Source organism: Bombus pyrosoma, linkage group LG10, assembly GCF_014825855.1.
Source record: "Bombus pyrosoma isolate SC7728 linkage group LG10, ASM1482585v1, whole genome shotgun sequence".
In the NCBI taxonomy this organism is placed as follows: domain Eukaryota; kingdom Metazoa; phylum Arthropoda; class Insecta; order Hymenoptera; family Apidae; genus Bombus; species Bombus pyrosoma.
The window spans coordinates 727,400-744,376 of record NC_057779.1 but is presented as its reverse complement, the minus strand read 5'-3'; the positions used below and the strand labels follow the sequence as shown (position 1 = coordinate 744,376).

At 29.3% G+C, this 16,977-nt stretch overlaps 4 protein-coding genes across 6 annotated transcripts; 2 read left to right on the top strand and 2 right to left on the bottom strand.

Moving 5' to 3' along the window:
- Positions 1–233: 233 nt before the first annotated feature.
- Positions 234–2,261, bottom strand: LOC122572114 (peptidyl-prolyl cis-trans isomerase E). Of its 2 annotated transcripts, none has more exons than XM_043736710.1 (4): positions 2,128–2,261; positions 1,853–2,022; positions 1,149–1,511; positions 234–1,044 (listed from the first exon to the last, which is right to left on the bottom strand). In XM_043736710.1, exons 1-4 carry the CDS (start codon positions 2,159–2,161, stop codon positions 727–729), a joined length of 885 nt encoding a protein of 294 aa, XP_043592645.1. In that variant the 5' UTR covers positions 2,162–2,261; the 3' UTR covers positions 234–726. The 2 variants fall into 2 exon arrangements, with proteins under 2 accessions (XP_043592645.1, XP_043592646.1); XM_043736711.1 differs by having other exon boundaries at positions 1,149–1,508.
- Positions 2,262–2,335: 74 nt separating this feature from the next.
- Positions 2,336–4,897, top strand: LOC122572109 (succinate-semialdehyde dehydrogenase [NADP(+)] GabD). The gene is made up of 2 exons (XM_043736703.1): positions 2,336–2,477; positions 2,707–4,897. Exon 2 carries the CDS (start codon positions 2,710–2,712, stop codon positions 4,243–4,245), a length of 1,536 nt encoding a protein of 511 aa, XP_043592638.1. The 5' UTR covers positions 2,336–2,477; positions 2,707–2,709; the 3' UTR covers positions 4,246–4,897.
- Positions 4,767–6,973, bottom strand: LOC122572110 (lipid droplet-regulating VLDL assembly factor AUP1-like). 2 transcript variants are annotated; one of them, XM_043736705.1, is made up of 4 exons: positions 6,837–6,973; positions 6,670–6,766; positions 5,191–6,095; positions 4,767–5,116 (listed from the first exon to the last, which is right to left on the bottom strand). In XM_043736705.1, the coding sequence occupies exons 2-4, from the start codon at positions 6,708–6,710 to the stop codon at positions 4,884–4,886; spliced, it is 1,179 nt and encodes a 392-aa protein (XP_043592640.1). In that variant the 5' UTR covers positions 6,711–6,766; positions 6,837–6,973; the 3' UTR covers positions 4,767–4,883. The 2 variants fall into 2 exon arrangements, with proteins under 2 accessions (XP_043592640.1, XP_043592639.1); XM_043736704.1 differs by having other exon boundaries at positions 6,670–6,881.
- LOC122572106 (TBC1 domain family member 14-like) lies at positions 6,887–14,287 on the top strand. Its single transcript, XM_043736700.1, has 2 exons — positions 6,887–6,990; positions 7,348–14,287. The coding sequence occupies exon 2, from the start codon at positions 8,227–8,229 to the stop codon at positions 10,081–10,083; it is 1,857 nt and encodes a 618-aa protein (XP_043592635.1). The 5' UTR covers positions 6,887–6,990; positions 7,348–8,226; the 3' UTR covers positions 10,084–14,287.
- Positions 14,288–16,977: the final 2,690 nt, after the last annotated feature.

Below are 16,977 nucleotides of genomic sequence, written 5' to 3'. Positions count from 1 at the left end.
AGTCTAATTTGTAATCCATCAGCAGCAGCAATAGTTTCACCAGTAATGTATGAAGCATCATCATTAGCTAAAAATGTAACAACTTTTGCTATATCATCAGATTCACCAAACCTCTACATTGGTATTGTTGATAATATTGCTTTCCCTAGTTCATATTTATGAAGTTATGTAAAATATTATTATGTATTATTAATAATATAGTAAGATAGTAATAAAAGAATATAAAAAATGTATCATTTGTGAAAATTTAGTCTTTATAACACCAGGTGCTATGCAATTTACACAAATTCTTTCAGACGCAAGAGTAGCAGCAGCTACTTCATTTATTCGTAATAAAGCAGTTTGCTAATGCAATATATGCTGAAATGCTGCAATATAAATTTTCAATTGCAATTCATCATGAAATATACATGATAATGCTCAGTATGAAATACAAAAAGTACATCTATGATATCAAATGTATGTATCTTAGTACTTAAAACACGTTTTTTAAATGAAAATTTCTTAATTAAATCTTAAAACTTATAATTGAAAGAAAATTTTGTAAATCAGAGCTCAAGCTGAAAAATAAATAATTATAGGACTGTGTATTATCATAATTACATATAACATTCTTACATACACTTTTTTGTTTTAATTAGCACTTTTCATAAATTTGTTTATTAAAAACTCTAACTGATAAAAAATTTGTGAGAGCTAATATAATTAAGTAATAAATGTGATTATTTATGTCAATTCTCCACAAGCTATTATAACAACTTTCTGAGTAGGAGTGCCTGTTTTTGTTCCACATTTTTCCATTTTTTTTAAAACATCTAAACCACTAAGAACATGTCCAAACACTACATGTTTTCCATCTAGCCAATCTGTACGTGCTGTACATATGAAAAATTGTGATCCATTTGTATTTGGACCAGAATTTGCCATTGACAATGTACCTGGTCCTGTATGTTTTAATTCAAAATTCTCATCATCAAATTTATTTCCATAGATTGACTTTCCTCCTGTCCCATTATGATTTGTAAAATCTCCTCCTTGACACATCTACATTTGTGTATATAAGGAATATATATCCATTGTTACACTTGTTATATAAAAAATACATGAAAAAAAGTATCTAACTTTGTAAGAGAATAAATAAAGGATACAAATTCTGGAATAATTCTATGAAAAGTGCTTCCTTGATAACCATATCCCTTCTCATGAGTACAAAGGGCACGGAAATTTTCAGCAGTCTTTGGTACAATATCAGCTCTCAACATCATAATAATTCTACCCACTTCTTGTTTTCCGATACTAATATCAAAATATACTTGAGGATTCTGTTTTCCTTTTTTTGGCTGTACTGTATCACTTGATTTTGTATTATCATCATTTTTAAGTGTTTCACCTGCATGCTCTTGTAACCATACATCATCAGCCCATACAGGTTTCGATGAACCTTCCTTTATCTTCTGTGGTTTTGCAATATTTACTCTGATTGTTCGGCCAAACAACTCAGAGTCATTCTGCTTATTCAAGATAAGGTTTGATAAATTTATGGATTAAATGATTTTAAAACGATCAATATTATAATGATTAGATAAATGGAATTAGTTCTTTGTCTACATTTATATGCATTTTATAGTAATATAGATAGAAGATATAGATAGAAGAGAATATAATATACATTGTTCTTTTTTATATTGAATTCCTCAAACTTTTTTTTGTATAATTGTTATTGCAAAGATAGAACAAAATGTTAAAAGAGCAAAATATTACAATATATTATCGAAAGAACTGAATTTGGCAGATCTTTATTATAAAACTATATTAAATAACTCACACAGATAGTGTTGTTTTATACATGTACCATGTTATCAATTGCTGCTGCTGCATCTTCTGCACTTTCAAACTCAATAAAAGCAAATCCTCTATGTTTCTCTGATTCATAATCTAATGGTATTTGTACATCGACAATTTCTCCAAAAGGTATAAATGCTGCATGTAATACTTTTTCATCAACCTCTTCGGCTAAGCCTCCTAGGTATCAAAAATAGTAATAAACAAGATATATAAATTATATTAAAAATAGGTTATATTATCATAATATATAGGTAGAATTAATAGCAATAAATTGCTACCTACCCACATAGATAGTTCTTTTCGTATTCGTACTCATGGTGCATAAAATTCTTGTATGCTTTTTGTTTTGTCGAATGTGATACTGTAATAAACATTTAAACCCGATAATAATTTTATTGACTGAAGGACGCCGGCGCGCCGGCTACACACACTATTCCAAAGTCGACGAATAAGCTGGAATACGTGTATAGGTTTAATCAGAAAGTCGGAATAAAGTAACGGCAAGTTATATAAGGTCAATCGCGATAAAATTAATAAGACGAGTTGACAACGTTACTTGAAAATAGCTGTATGCAATAGAACGTTGCATCGAACAGATAAGTTGCCTTTCTTTGATATTCATCTATTCAAAGGTAAGTGTCATTTTGACAGTTTACTAACATATTCATATGCAAATTATAAAATACGTGATTGAAATAACATCACTGTGTCATTTTTTTAAATGTTATTTTTATTCAATATCAATTATAACATTTAATAACCAGTTTCATAATTAGTTTACCTACATATAATTAACATTGTGTTTTCACTTAAAAAGTGATGTAACTTTTTTATAATCTTTCATAAATTATTTGGTTACAGATTATGCATCCAACTTTCTCCAATATGCATCTATTACAAAGAAATATTTTATATTATACTGCTTTCTTCAGTCGATCAATGCATCTTTTAAGAGATCAAGCATATGTAAATGGAAAATGGATAAGAGGAAGAAAAAATGAAACATTTCCTATCTATAATCCAGCTGATCAATCTGTTATTAACAATGTGCCTGATATGGATGTTGAAGATACAAAATTAGCAATTAATGCAGCATCTAAAGCTTTCCAATCATTTAATAAGACAACAGCAAAGGAACGAAGTGATTTACTTAGAAATTGGTATAATTTAATGGTAGAACATTCAGAAGACTTAGCAAAAATCTTAACTAAAGAAAATGGAAAATCTATCACAGAATCCAAAGCTGAGATCAAGTATGGAAATTCATTTGTTGAGTGGTTTTCAGAAGAAGCTAGACGAATTGATGGAGAAATACTGCAAACACCAATTGCTAATAGAAAGCTTTTTCTATACAAAGAGCCAATAGGTGTTGCTGCTTTAATTACACCATGGAATTTTCCACATGCTATGATTACACGTAAAGCAGCTGCTGCTCTTGCTGTTGGATGTACTTGTGTAATTAAACCATCAGAAGAAACACCCCTTACTGCTTTAGCATTAGCAGATCTTGCAGAAAAAGCAGGTTTTCCTCAGGGAACAATAAATGTAATTACAACAGGTTTAAAAAATTCTCCTGCTGTTGGTAAAGAATTATGTGAAAATTCTGATGTAAAAGTTTTATCATTTACTGGTTCAACGAATGTGGGGAAAATTTTGTACAAAAACAGTGCTTCAACTGTAAAGCGGCTTAGTCTTGAGTTAGGGGGTAATGCATCATTTATTGTTTTTGATTCTGCAGACTTAGATATAGCTGTACATGGTGCTATGGCAAGTAAGTTTCGCAATTCTGGTCAGACATGTGTTTCGGCAAATAGGTTCTTTGTACACAGTAGTAAATTTGACCAATTCATAGAAATGTTTTTATCAAGAATTAAAAGTGAAATTAAAATGGGTGATGGTAGTAAGAAAGGTATCACACATGGGCCTCTCATTAAGGAAAGTCAGTTAAATATGGTACATGCATTAGTTACTGATGCTGTAGAAAAAGGAGCAAAAGTGCATTGTGGTGGTACACCATTACCTGAGTTAGGACCACTATTTTATGCTCCCACACTTATGACAGATGTTACTAAAGACATGCAAATTTACAACAAAGAAATTTTTGGCCCAGTAGCTGTTATTCATAAGTTTGAAACCGAAAATGAAGTTATACATGCCTCCAATGATACATCTGTTGGATTAGCTGGATATTTTTACTCCCAAGATATATCACAAATATTTAGGGTAGCAAAACAATTAGAAGTTGGAATGATTGGTGTGAATGAAGGGATAATTTCTACTGCAGAAGCTGCTTTCGGAGGGGTAAAAGAATCAGGTTTAGGAAGAGAGGGTTCTAAACATGGTGTTGATGATTTCCTTCAGATAAAGTATTTATGTCTTGGAAATATTAAGTATCATTGAATTTTATTAAGCAATTTATTTAAATTATCTAGTACAATAATATTAAGAGGATATTAGATTGTAAAAAGTATCGAAGTTAAAAGATGCTCAGTTAGTAATATATTCTAATAATTAATAAAATAAGTTGAAACTTTAAACATTTTTTGTATAAGATAATAGTTTAGGATAATTAAGTAGTAAAATATTGATATAATATGTACTATTTATCAAATTGAATGTCTTCCAATAGTTTATAAGTTATAAGAATATTACAAATAATATATATAGATAATGAAATATATTGTACATTTAGTGCATTTTTATATGTATATATATTTGTTCATAGTTTATTAATTTTTGTGCCATATGGAGTAAAGAAATTATTTTTATGTATAACTAATATATAAATGAAGTTTTTATCTTACTTAATGAAAATATGAAAAATATGAATCGACTGAAAATATTGTCTTCCAAAATGTCTTTCTATAATAATAATATAATATTTATATAAAAGAATAGGACATTATAAACATATACAATCGTATTTTTGAAATAAAGTTATATTCACAGTATGTAATAGTAAATACACATACGGCAAAACGTTAGATATTTGTAATCAATAAAGATACAATAACCAGAATAAAACTGTAATGAGAATGTCAGCAGTTTTTAAGTCCATGTTTTTGAATATACCTTTCTCTAGCTTCCCTTAGCATTTTAATTTTTCTTTCCTGGAAGGAAGAAGATCCTACATTACTGTTGTCTTTAACTGTACTTTTTTGTAATTGATTTAATGATGCTGTTCGTGTAACTGTTTGAGATGAATCTGGAGTATAAGTAACTATGCCATCCAATATATTGGCAATTGTAATATCAACATTGCGTGTTTTTACTGAAATAAAGATTAATGAATTAGAATTAATGTTGAAGATTAAAAGTAATAATAATAATTATTTGTTTACGTACAAAGATCTCTGAGAATCACATTATGCGGGACTAATGGAAGCACTTCACTGACTTGTCGGACCATCCTCTGTATTTCAATGCTATGTATAACTTGTGAAGTTGGAGAATTTCTATTGAACCTCCTATTTTGTGCCTTTTCCATAATATAGCGTTTTTCAAATTCTTTTTTATCTAACACAGTATGAGAACTTGTTTGAAGTCCAAGATTACTTGCTATGTCTTTTTCTACTTCCCGTACTAGTACTTCACAATCTGGATTTTGCTTGATTTTCAGGTACTTAAATATGAAAACTGTATAAGGAACAAACATGAACCAAAAAATATCTATCCATCGTCTAGATGCCAATGAGGTAAGATGAATGGATATAAATTCTGGCCTCCATGCTTTAATTGCAACTGGTTGAACAGATGCTTCTATGGTAAATGGCCAAGAATTGAACTTTAACAAGGCTACGCGACTATTGGTTATACCAAATTCAGGTTGTATCGCAATATTGCTATCTGTTGTAGAAAGAAACTGTTTCATATTGGCAATTAGTGCTTCTTTGCTATTCATATCCATTACTTGTAAACCTAGTGCATTGCCCATGGCGGTAGGTAGTTCCCACATAGTAGGACTTAGTGCTTGTGTAGCTTTATATAAAGCAAAATGATCCAAGACCGAAACATTATTACTAATTACAATTCTTGCCTGTTTGTCTCTAACTTCACCCTCATTGATCTTCACCATTATACCAAAAACAAAACTAAATCCATGATGTAAAAATGTCCGAAGAGTATTATAATCAGGTAACAGTATTGCAATAAGCCAAAGTTGTAGAGCAATTAATAATCGTAGTGATACAAGTAAAAGACCAACTGGAGTATATAAAAATATAAGTGCAAGACGCCAACCAGTGGGAAACCTAAATAATATATTTAATTTTAACACATTATAATAATATTGAAATTAATTATTAATAGTAATACTATTTAAATTAACAAATATGTATATTTAAAATATAAAAATATTCTAATTGACAAATTATTATTTCTACATTATAATTACCATTAATTATTAATAGTAACATTTATAAATAAAAATCGAATGGCTTCTTATATCTGTTATTGTGAAATAAGTGATCATGTGAAACAAAAATATATTTTTAACTGTTCTTATGCAATATATGCTGTTAAAGGTTTTCCACATATTTCACAAGCTAACATAAAAAGAATATTATGTTTTGTATTACTAATAATATTGTATATAGAAATCATATTCTTCATACTTCAGTTATAAAATATTATTTAAATAATATTTCACGTATTTATATAGCATCCATATGTTAGTAACAAAAAATTAATTATTTCAGAATCCCAAACATATATTAATATCAATTATTAATATTAAAAGTTAAATTATATTTGCCATTAAAAAAAATTATGAAAATTATGTGTAAAAGGTTATTTAAAACCATTGTTTACAACTGATTATATTACCTGCTTTTATCAAATAAGTCCTGAATATCAATTTGTGACATTTCTTACAATAAACATCTGTTATGTTAAAAAATTCACACTTGACAATTGTATTTCACTGAAATAATCACAATCTTTTACTGAAACTTAACAATGACGTGACTGATATTTGACCTTTTTTAACCTACTTTTCAATAGCTTTTCAATTAATACGAATTTTCGTTTTCGTCAGTTTCTGCAATCAGCTGTTTTGATACAAACGTTCTAGGGATTTTCGCTCTAAGATTGAGTACGATGTCCAACTATAAAATCATGTCATCTTTTGTTATGACATGATACATTGTATGTATACATATAGATAATATTTTCATCGCATTTTCATATGACCTTCGTCACTTTATAATGTCACTAGATCTAACTGCCTAAAATAAATTTTAATTGCGTTTTGAATAGCATTATTATAGACTATTTAAAAGTGATAAATATTCAATCACGATTGAAATGGTTTTGAACCATCAACAGTTATGATTAAATATTAATTATAATTTTTCTTATTTTATTTATTTCTAATTTTATTCTCTTATTCTATTTATTATTGTACATTCTTTATTTTTATATTAGATTATTATGTTTATTAACATCAAAAATATTTAAGCTTTAAAGTTGTATGTATATATGTTTTTATGTTTTATATTATAGGTATAAAACGATAAGCAAGAAGTAAGGTGTATGTTAATAATATAATATTACGTTAATAAAAATGAAAAAGTTACTGTACGTATATTATTAATTTAACAATGGGAAATGATAATGCAATCACGTGATTTCATACTGTCGCAGTGGTAAGGATCAGTAACCAGGCACGGAACAGTTTTCTTTATAACTTCTTGTATCATCAAAAAGCTAGAATATTCTTTCTTCTAACTAGAATATTACACACGTACAATTTAGAATATTAGTTTATCGAGTATATAAATTAAAGAAAAAATATATAGTTTCTGTTTCTTGTAGTATCGAACGTGTATGTATTTGTCAATTTCAAGCCAGTGTTAAGTTTCGAACACAGCCTCACATTATAATTATGTTAAATATTTGTCAATGGTATTATACCATTTATACCTACGTGCGTAACTATTTTGGTGCGAAAATTAAATCTACTCTTTTATAATCTCTTGTAATACATCGAATTCAACCAAAAAGAATTACGAATATAATAACTGAAGGCATTTCTTCAGACTACGAATAATCTATTTGCTAAAAATATATAAATGTGGAATTTATTTGTCTTTGTGACAGAATAAAGTTGATAAGGTAATTGTCACCTATCTACAGAAACTCCTACAATGTAAGAACTATGCCAAAAGGAACAGATTTTATATGTGGGTGTTATTCCATCGCAACATCGATATATTTGAGAATATTAATGATGTGTATATATAACACTATTAAAATGTAATGAAAAAATATGCATAAATACAAATCTATCGATATTGGATATGAGAACTTGATTTGTTATTGGTTTCTCCTGATTGGAAAAACATTTAATATATCGATAAGGTTAGGAAACGGGCGTCAATCATGAAGAATCCTGTATCTAATCATTTAAATGGAAATAATCATCATCCATCACAAAATGTACCTCCATGTATTGTGTCTCGTTATGGAAATATGTCTAACAATTATCAAGTATTAAAAGTTGCCGGACGAGATTCTAACTGCTACATTGCAAATAATATTGTTCGAAAAATTGGCAAACAACAATTGGTGTCATTGAATGGGAGTTCTATATCCTGTAATAGTGTGAATATCAATGAAGCTTTGGCATGCGATGTAGCTTCTGTGCCTGCTGTAAAAACTAAGGCATTATGTGTCCATATTCGAGAAAATAAATGGTACGATGCTGGTAATGTAGTTTCTGTAGGAGTTGCTGGAACTAGCTTAAACCATGCATTGGAAAGTATGTCTTTAGCTTATAATCCCACTACAAAACAAATATATTCTTTAGAGGAATCGAATGAATCACAGTTGGATACTAAATCTCAATATCTAGATTCTCCTTGCGATTATAAGGAAGAATCTTTAAATGACAATTTCAAGAGTGATGAAGATAAATATACAAGACTGGAAAGTGGTAGTGCAAACAGTAGTCCTAGAAACAGTCTGCCACGTTCTTGTAGCAGTACAGTGTCTTCCCTTAGTGAAGTCTCTCCTTCTGGAAGTTTCCTGGGTTCTGATGATCAACAAGTTACAGAACGAACTGAGAAGTCTAAGCGTTGGGGACTAAATACTCTTTTTTCAAAGAATGTATTTTCATGGAAAAATAAAGATTCGCAACAATCTACACCTACAGGTAGTCCATCAAGAAATATAGATAAGGTAGGGGGAAGTTTAGCTTTAATACAACAGCCAAGACCGGCTAATCTACCAGCTAAAAATGCAGTTGAAGAAGAACGCCATCGCAAACAGTACAGTGCTATTCTAGAAGCAGCAAGAAAACGGGAATTAAGAGAAGAAAAAGAACGTAAACATCAAAGAGAATTGCAACTTAAAGAAGAAGAGAGATTAGCAGAGGATTCTCATACTTGGAATGTACACATACTTCCTAAATTTGAAAGTGTTAAAAATACAAAAAAGGTACGTGAATTATGGTGGCGTGGTCTTCCACCTAGTGTTCGTGGCAAAGTGTGGAAACTAGCAATTCCAAATAATTTAAATATAACAACACATCTTTACAATATATGTTTGGACAGAGCAATATCAAGTCCTATAAGTGAAACATTAGCTGCAATCAAATTAGACGTATCTCGTACTTTTCCTACTTTATGTGTCTTTCAAGAAGGTGGACCATTATCTAATAGTCTTCAAGGTATTTTAGCAGCCTATGCAGTTTATAGGCCTGATGTAGGTTACGTACAAGGTATGAGTTTTGTGGGTGCAGTGTTATCATTGAACATGGAACCTCCAGATGCCTTTACCTGCTTTGCTAATTTATTAAATCATCCCTGTCACAGATCTGCTTTTACATTAAACCAGAAACAGATGGATATTTATTACAAGGTATATTCTAGCGCACTTGCACATAAGCTACCAAAAATTTTTTCCCATTTTACAGTAGCTGGTCTTAGTCCAGATTTATATTTGTTAGATTGGTTATATACTATATATGCTAAGGCAATGCCTCTGGATGTTGCATGTAGGGTCTGGGATGTTTTTCTTAGAGATGGGGATGAGTTCCTTTTTAGAACAGCACTTGGTGTGTTGCACTTGTATCAAGAAGAACTATTAAAGATGGACTTTGTACATGGAGCACAGTTTCTTACTAGGTTGCCAGAAACTTTACAGGCAGAGGCTTTATTTAACAGTATTAGTCAAATGTCTACTACTGTTGGAACAACAACGTTCCAACAAATGTTAGTTCAATTTTCTTCATTGTAATTTTGTGAATTATGATGAAGGATATAAAAAGGTAGCCATATTTAAAAAACAAAAAGAACGAATCTCAAATACTATTTTTGTTATTGTGATTAGTAAAAGATATTTTCTATGCTGAAAATTTAAATATTATTTATATAAATTTAAAAAGGTACATATATAAAAGTTTGCATAAATTTCACATAATTTTAAAACATAATTCATTCTGTTTTTCTAAATGAGCATTAGAAATTTCCCAAAAAGTTTTATTTACAATAAATATTATTGTGATTCAATTTGTTTTCATAATTAATATGCAAAGAAGATGATCTTGTATTAAATTTTACTATATGAATTACAATATTGAAAGATATGATGTACTATTTCATACATTTAAAACATAAAGATAGCAAGAGCTTCCCAGAAAATTGTAAACATATTTTAATAAGTTAATTGTGTAATAAACAAGGTATGTAAATGTATTCTGCTATTAAATAAAAAAAGGCGAGATGTGCTATATTGAAGGATAAAATTGGACATAAATTTGATAAATATATATATATTTTATATTTCCAAATAAAAATTAAGATATATATTATTTCTAAGATACTTTTATGGAACTTTAAAAGAACAAAATTATTAATGTCTGAGCTTAACTCACTTTTTATATTTGCAATATTTCATTGAAAAACAAAATTCATATATTTCTTATTTTTGTTGTATAATTACAATGTGAAAATATTTTCACAATTTCATTATTACATATTTTACAAATAGTGATACATACATGAAAGTATGCTATGATATATTATATTGCACTATAATTTCATTACTTTAAAGTATCTATCATAGATACTAGATCTCAACTGCAATGTACATCTTAAAAAATACTCTGATATACATTTAAGTATACTTATTGCGATCAGGCAGAATATTACATACTCTCGTATTATTATAAATAAGCAGAATATTAATTGAAAATGTCTGAATACTTATATTAATAGTAAATCCATTAATAAATATAACATAAATAATAGAATTATGTGCCACATAATACATATGTACGTATATCTAAAAAAGATACAGTTAATTTCAAGCGATCTTGGATTTAAAAGCTGACTGGTGCAAATACAACTGTTGAAAGGCAAATAAATAATTAAGCTATTTTTTTCAGATACATGATTTAATGTAAAACATTATATCAATACATCTTCTAAGCTTTATGATACTCAATATATGTAAGACAATTGTCCATCAAATGTGAATTAAGAGATACAATTTCATTATACTTTCATAATATGTAATAGCAAATTAATTTTGTCAAAATCTGTATGATGGATTAAGCAATCTCTAAAAGTAAATAATATCAAGAATAAAATTATATCAAGATTTTTGTCTATTTAAAAAGTAATATTTCAAGAATTAATTATAAAACTCAATAATATCTATTTACAATAATTTTATTCATAAAATCCTTTTTTGTTTTGTTTATTGTTGTAATAGGTTACATTTTATTTATTCATATATGTACAAATTAATGATGCAAAGTGTAAGCAATGTCTTTAGTTTTATTATACGCACAAGAAGACAGTAAATAGAAAGTTGCAATATTAGTATCAATTTAAATAATTCGAATATTCATTTATTATTAATTAACATGTATTTTATTTGCTATAGTCTTATATAATACAAGATCTTGTCCTTTAAGTGGCCTTTATAATAAGAGGAATATATTCAAATTTAAGAGTTTATAATTTTTCTAATTATTAAGCTTCATTATATATACAAGTTTCAAAAACATATTTTTTTACAACTTAGCTATTGTAAGCTTATTGTATGTGCTTGTTGTATAATGTTTCGTTTTCGTCTTCGTGTTATACTTTCCGTTTGAATCGTTTAAAGTAATAATATACTGAAAATAGAATGCAGAATATGATATAGCTAATGTCAGTGTTAACTGAATTATTCTATTTCATTATATAAACATTTCCAAATACAAGCACATTGCAATAACTTTGCTTATAGCATGGCTTAATGCTTTAGATAGAATTTGAACGTTATACAAACTAGTTATCTGAAAATATATAATAACATCTAAATAAATATCTTGCGAAATATATGGCAACTAGTGATAACATAAAATATTATAAAATTATATTGTCTGAATAGATTTGGGCTTCTTTTTTTTTTGTCTTTTTTTGCAAAAGAAAATCTCAATGAACAACTCGGAATATGAAGAATAGTGGAAAATTAAATGTAAACTCGGAATCTCTTAAAAACCCGTGATATTCTAATTTTTAATTGACAATACTCTTATTCCATCCACTATTCAGATTGATTGATTACTCAACGGTTTAGCGTTCGCTAATATACATTTACATTATTAAATACAATTGTAAATATAAGCATAGGTTGCAGAATAAAATAGTATGAAACTATACGAAAATGAGCATAATTATATTACGATAATTTGCTTTCTGTATGTGTATGTAGAGGAACGCGGTCGCACATTTACGTGTAATCGATAAATTCTATTAACGAAGTATATTGATTAAAAAATAATGTTATTAACATACGTACGACATTATGCTAAATGATTATTAGTTTTAATTTTCCGAGAATTATAGTTTAAGGGTCGTTTTACTCAAATTTCTGTTTGTCAAATACTTTGAATTGTTAAATCAGTAATAAATTTATGATATATCGAATATACACATATATAAAATATGTTCGTACTAATGTATTCTTCGTAATCTTTCACGATCTTCTCTCTCTTTCATAAATTAACATACGTATATAATATAACAAACAAGTGCGTGTTTCTATTTCCAAATATATAATGACAACGTGCCAACCGTTTAATGGTTGTACTAATAGAGAACAAATAAATTATCCTCCGTATACATGTCTTACTATCATGTCTTCTATTCTTTTTTCAATTATTACAATAGTTTTAGGTGGTTATTGAAATACATACATTATATTTTCTTTCGGGAATTATATTATCTTACGCCTTCTTAATTACACGTCCTATAATCAGATTATAATTACAGAACCAATTAGTTAAATTAGCTTAAATACAGAAAATGGATGTATGTGTATCGTATGTAAATGTGTTGTAAGCTTGTATGAAATATGTTGAGATACATGTAGGCGTATCTACAAATGTTATGTAAATATTAAACTTTTATGAAAAATCATATCTTGAATATTTCACATATTATATTTATCTCATTAACGTCAAAGGTAAAAAAAAAACACTAACTTGTTAAGTAACATTTTAAGTATATGCAACTTTCCTGTAATTTATCAGTATTAAAAAGAAAATGTTTCAACGAAACAAATGATCATTTTGTGGAATATTTACAGAAGAAATCTCATATATCTGATATTATAATTAAATTTGATGAGTAGACAGATGTTGATATATTGGGGATGAACATGTGTGATTATATCTATATTGAAGAGTATCGTTGTCGTTATACCTACACGTATCTTATGCCCTTAATTTCGTTGTTTAACAGAGATTAAGATTAAAATACCTAACAAATGATAAATGATAAAAGAAAACCAGAATTTTCTGAATGCGAAATTGGATATGAATGAACGAACAGTTACGTATGATCTATATGCGACACTTCTGTGTTCCTTATCGTTAGTGCCTCTCGATAGAGGAACTCATTGTATATTTTTTACGCGTTTTATCGTGTACATTTACCTTAAGTGCGATATCCTAATATATATTTTGTAAAAAATCGAACTCAGTATTTATTTTGTGAAATGTGCACATCAATAATGATGTAAAAGTCGTAGCTAGGGTGTCAGTGTGTTAAGCGACTGTCACGAAATTTTTACACAGACAACTGAATCCCTTTTGCAGGGACTTAAAAGCTGTCGAAGATGAACAAATTTCAAGTACATATTTAACAAAATTTCGTAAATAATTTTACTTGAAATTTTCATACTCATGTCTCTTTGAATATATTTAGTACTAATAATATGAAAAATATTTTGTATATAAGGGCGTGCTTGCTTCGAAATTTAAAGGTGAGAGATAAGAAAAACTCGATTCTATTTATTGCAATGGTGTAACAACAGTTTTTATATCGTGTAATGGACGACAGTGAAATTATATAAATGTACGTGTATGTTATACTCTAAATGATGCCAGCGACATATCTCAATGGATCATTTTTGTTCGCATACGAATAAATTACACTTTAAAATATTACCTGTATATATATTTTTTCAGATTTCAACCTACATAAACGAGAAATATTTTAATTAACATATTTTTGAAGTATTTCTTTTTCAATTCCTTAAATTTATATTATAAATTTAATAATTTTGGAAATATACTACGATACAAACGTAGAAGGGGAAAGAGGATCATAATATCGTAAGTTATAGATTTTGCTAATTTTACTCTTTACTATTTATTAAATACATTGTATTAATCTACTGACAAAGATAATCTATTAGCTTTAATAGTTTATGCCGCCAAAATTTGAAAGAAATATACGGGATGTTATGATTCAGCATTTCTGCAATAGATGGCAGCACCTTCAACTATGATCAAGGAATCGGTCGCAGTTGTACGCGTGTATTCGCTTGTGTAAGATTTCGTTTTATGTAATTATCTTAATTTTCATGTTAATAAGGAATAGTTAATCAGAAAGAAACATCTACCTTTTTCTTTACATGTAAGTAAACCAGAACTAACGTCTAGGATATTTACTATTTACAGCATCGTTTAAAAATTTACATGCTATAGCGTGTAATTTCGAATTCATTTTACCGCTATTTACGAATATAAATTGTAACATATACTTGTAGCAAGCTATAATCAATAGTATCTTCATTGAGAAAGCATAGTCATCATTGTTTTCCAGAAATAATTCATTTTTGACAGACAAATTTGCAGAAAAAGGTGCAATAAGCTTCGTACATAGTATTGCCCGTAATCTAAACAAAAGACAAAAGTTTTCAACCTTCACGTCGCTTCGATGGAGAATGTTGCACGTAAGTCAAACACAAACACATACTTCTACGTACATATTTACTTCAATTTATCGTAGCAGTATAGATATTCGATACAACATTGTTCGTCGGCGCGGCGGCATGTCGTAAGATACGTATTCCCAATTATCTTTCATCGGCAATTCATCAATTATTCTCTCCGTGACGAATATGCATAAAGTATCTTGTCAGCGACGATTACAAACACGCGGTATGTATATATTACTCGAGCTTGAACCGCACGATGATTTAGCATATCCCTATACGAGTTTTGCCCCTGCAAAACAATGTTAGCTTCAAGTCATGGGGATTTCAGACTCTTCAGTTAGGAACGAAGTCAATAAATTAGGGGAGATAATCCCATCCAGAATGAAGTATGATTTAACGTAAAGTAGGCTAGAAGCCTACATCACTAGTGACGTGAGCATTTAGGCAGTGAACGTTAAACGGATTGGACCTGTGCAAACTCTTTCCCTAACCTCTCTTATTTTATTCTGAAACATAAAAAATGGCGAATGTTTTCGAAATTAACATGTTCGAGTTTCAAACTAGGTTGAATGGAGATCAAATGGTAGCTTGTATTGTTAAGCATTTGAGTATGGTCGTGTGGGTCTATTTAATGATTTTTGTATTAATTGACAATTATGGAATTTGGAGATTTTTTCCAATTTTTGTCTGTTTGATCGTAATCTTTTTTTTCTTAGAGCTTTATTTTAGCATTAATACAAAAAGCTAATTGAGAAAGTACGAGAAATTAATATATTTTTTATTATTTTATTAAGAAGGCGTTAAATTTTTAAATTTTTCATCATTTCGCAAAAATAGATAAAATTAGAGTCAAATAATCAAGATTGGAAGAAGTCATTAGACATACTGCATAATTATCAATGAATTATACTACTTACTACTTAATCGTCATTTACGTTTATTGAACAAATTTTTACTGTAGTAATAATTTGATTATAAATTTCAACATTGAAAATACTGGACGATAGATGCGATATTTCTTTCACGGTGGTTCGATTCAAAGTAGAGCGCTTATTCTTACGTTTTTATTGAGCCATGAAAACACATTCTTACGTTTATCGATGCTCCATGCTTGGAGTCTCAGCGTCTCCACATCTTTTTTTCTCCCGGCCGATACCGAAGAGAGACGAGTATAAACTGTTTTCCTACGCACGACTATAAAGCGGTGCCATGCTTTAAGCAAATATCCGGCTGCCTACTTGGATATTCGTGGCTGGTTCGGTATAGAGAAGGAATAGCCAGGCCAAAAATGTGTTTGTTGCTGCTAAGAACGAAGACGAATAGGCACGAGTTGAACCATAGAGGCATAAACCAATCAGTCTAATAGAATCTCCCCTGTTGCCTATCGAATGATTCATAGGACGTCGCATGGGAAGCGAATTTATTAATAAGAGGCAGTCAGCCATGCCACCAGACCGGCTCCGAACTGATTCGTCATTATTACATGGGCTCTGACCCAGCGATCTTAACATCCACTGCTAATTGGTCGCCGTGAACGCGTTTCAGCTGCTGATTTATTGTACCAATAAATAGTCACGTTCTTCTTTCGTTCCTCATATGTGTTCTTCTTCCATACGCGTGTGAGATGAACTGTTAACAACTGTTGGATGAAGATTTAACGAAACGTTGTAAGGATGAACCCTAGAACGCTGTTTCGCGAAAGAAATGTATTATAGTATAACGATGGCTGGTTAGCTGTATACATGCGATTACGTTGTTTTGCAAACAAGGGACAAACGATTTGTCATGCATTATACGTTCCCGCAACGTTTTATATGGCGAGACGGATAGATTAAAACACTCGGTGTTATTTTGCTCTCCGACTGTTATAGATGATCGTCAATTTTCGAGTTGATACCAAATATGTATACA

What these genes read in the sequence shown, in the direction of transcription:
- LOC122572114 (XM_043736710.1), bottom strand. Translation starts at nt 2,161, where the DNA reads ATGAGTACGAATACGAAAAGAACTATCTATGTGG. An exon ending in GAAAAGAACTATCTATGTGG is followed by an intron (nt 2,023 to 2,127) that starts GTAGGTAGCAAT and finishes TTTGATACCTAG; the next exon opens with GAGGCTTAGCCGAAGAGGTT. An exon ending in ATAGAATTATTCCAGAATTT is followed by an intron (nt 1,045 to 1,148) that starts GTATCCTTTATT and finishes ACACAAATGTAG; the next exon opens with ATGTGTCAAGGAGGAGATTT.
- LOC122572109 (XM_043736703.1), top strand. Translation starts at nt 2,710, where the DNA reads ATGCATCCAACTTTCTCCAATATGCATCTATTACAAAGAAATATTTTA.
- LOC122572110 (XM_043736705.1), bottom strand. Translation starts at nt 6,710, where the DNA reads ATGTCACAAATTGATATTCAGGACTTATTTGATAAAAGCAG. An exon ending in GACTTATTTGATAAAAGCAG is followed by an intron (nt 6,096 to 6,669) that starts GTAATATAATCA and finishes TATATTATTTAG; the next exon opens with GTTTCCCACTGGTTGGCGTC. An exon ending in TGTGATTCTCAGAGATCTTT is followed by an intron (nt 5,117 to 5,190) that starts GTACGTAAACAA and finishes TCTTTATTTCAG; the next exon opens with TAAAAACACGCAATGTTGAT.
- LOC122572106 (XM_043736700.1), top strand. Translation starts at nt 8,227, where the DNA reads ATGAAGAATCCTGTATCTAATCATTTAAATGGAAATAATCATCATCCA.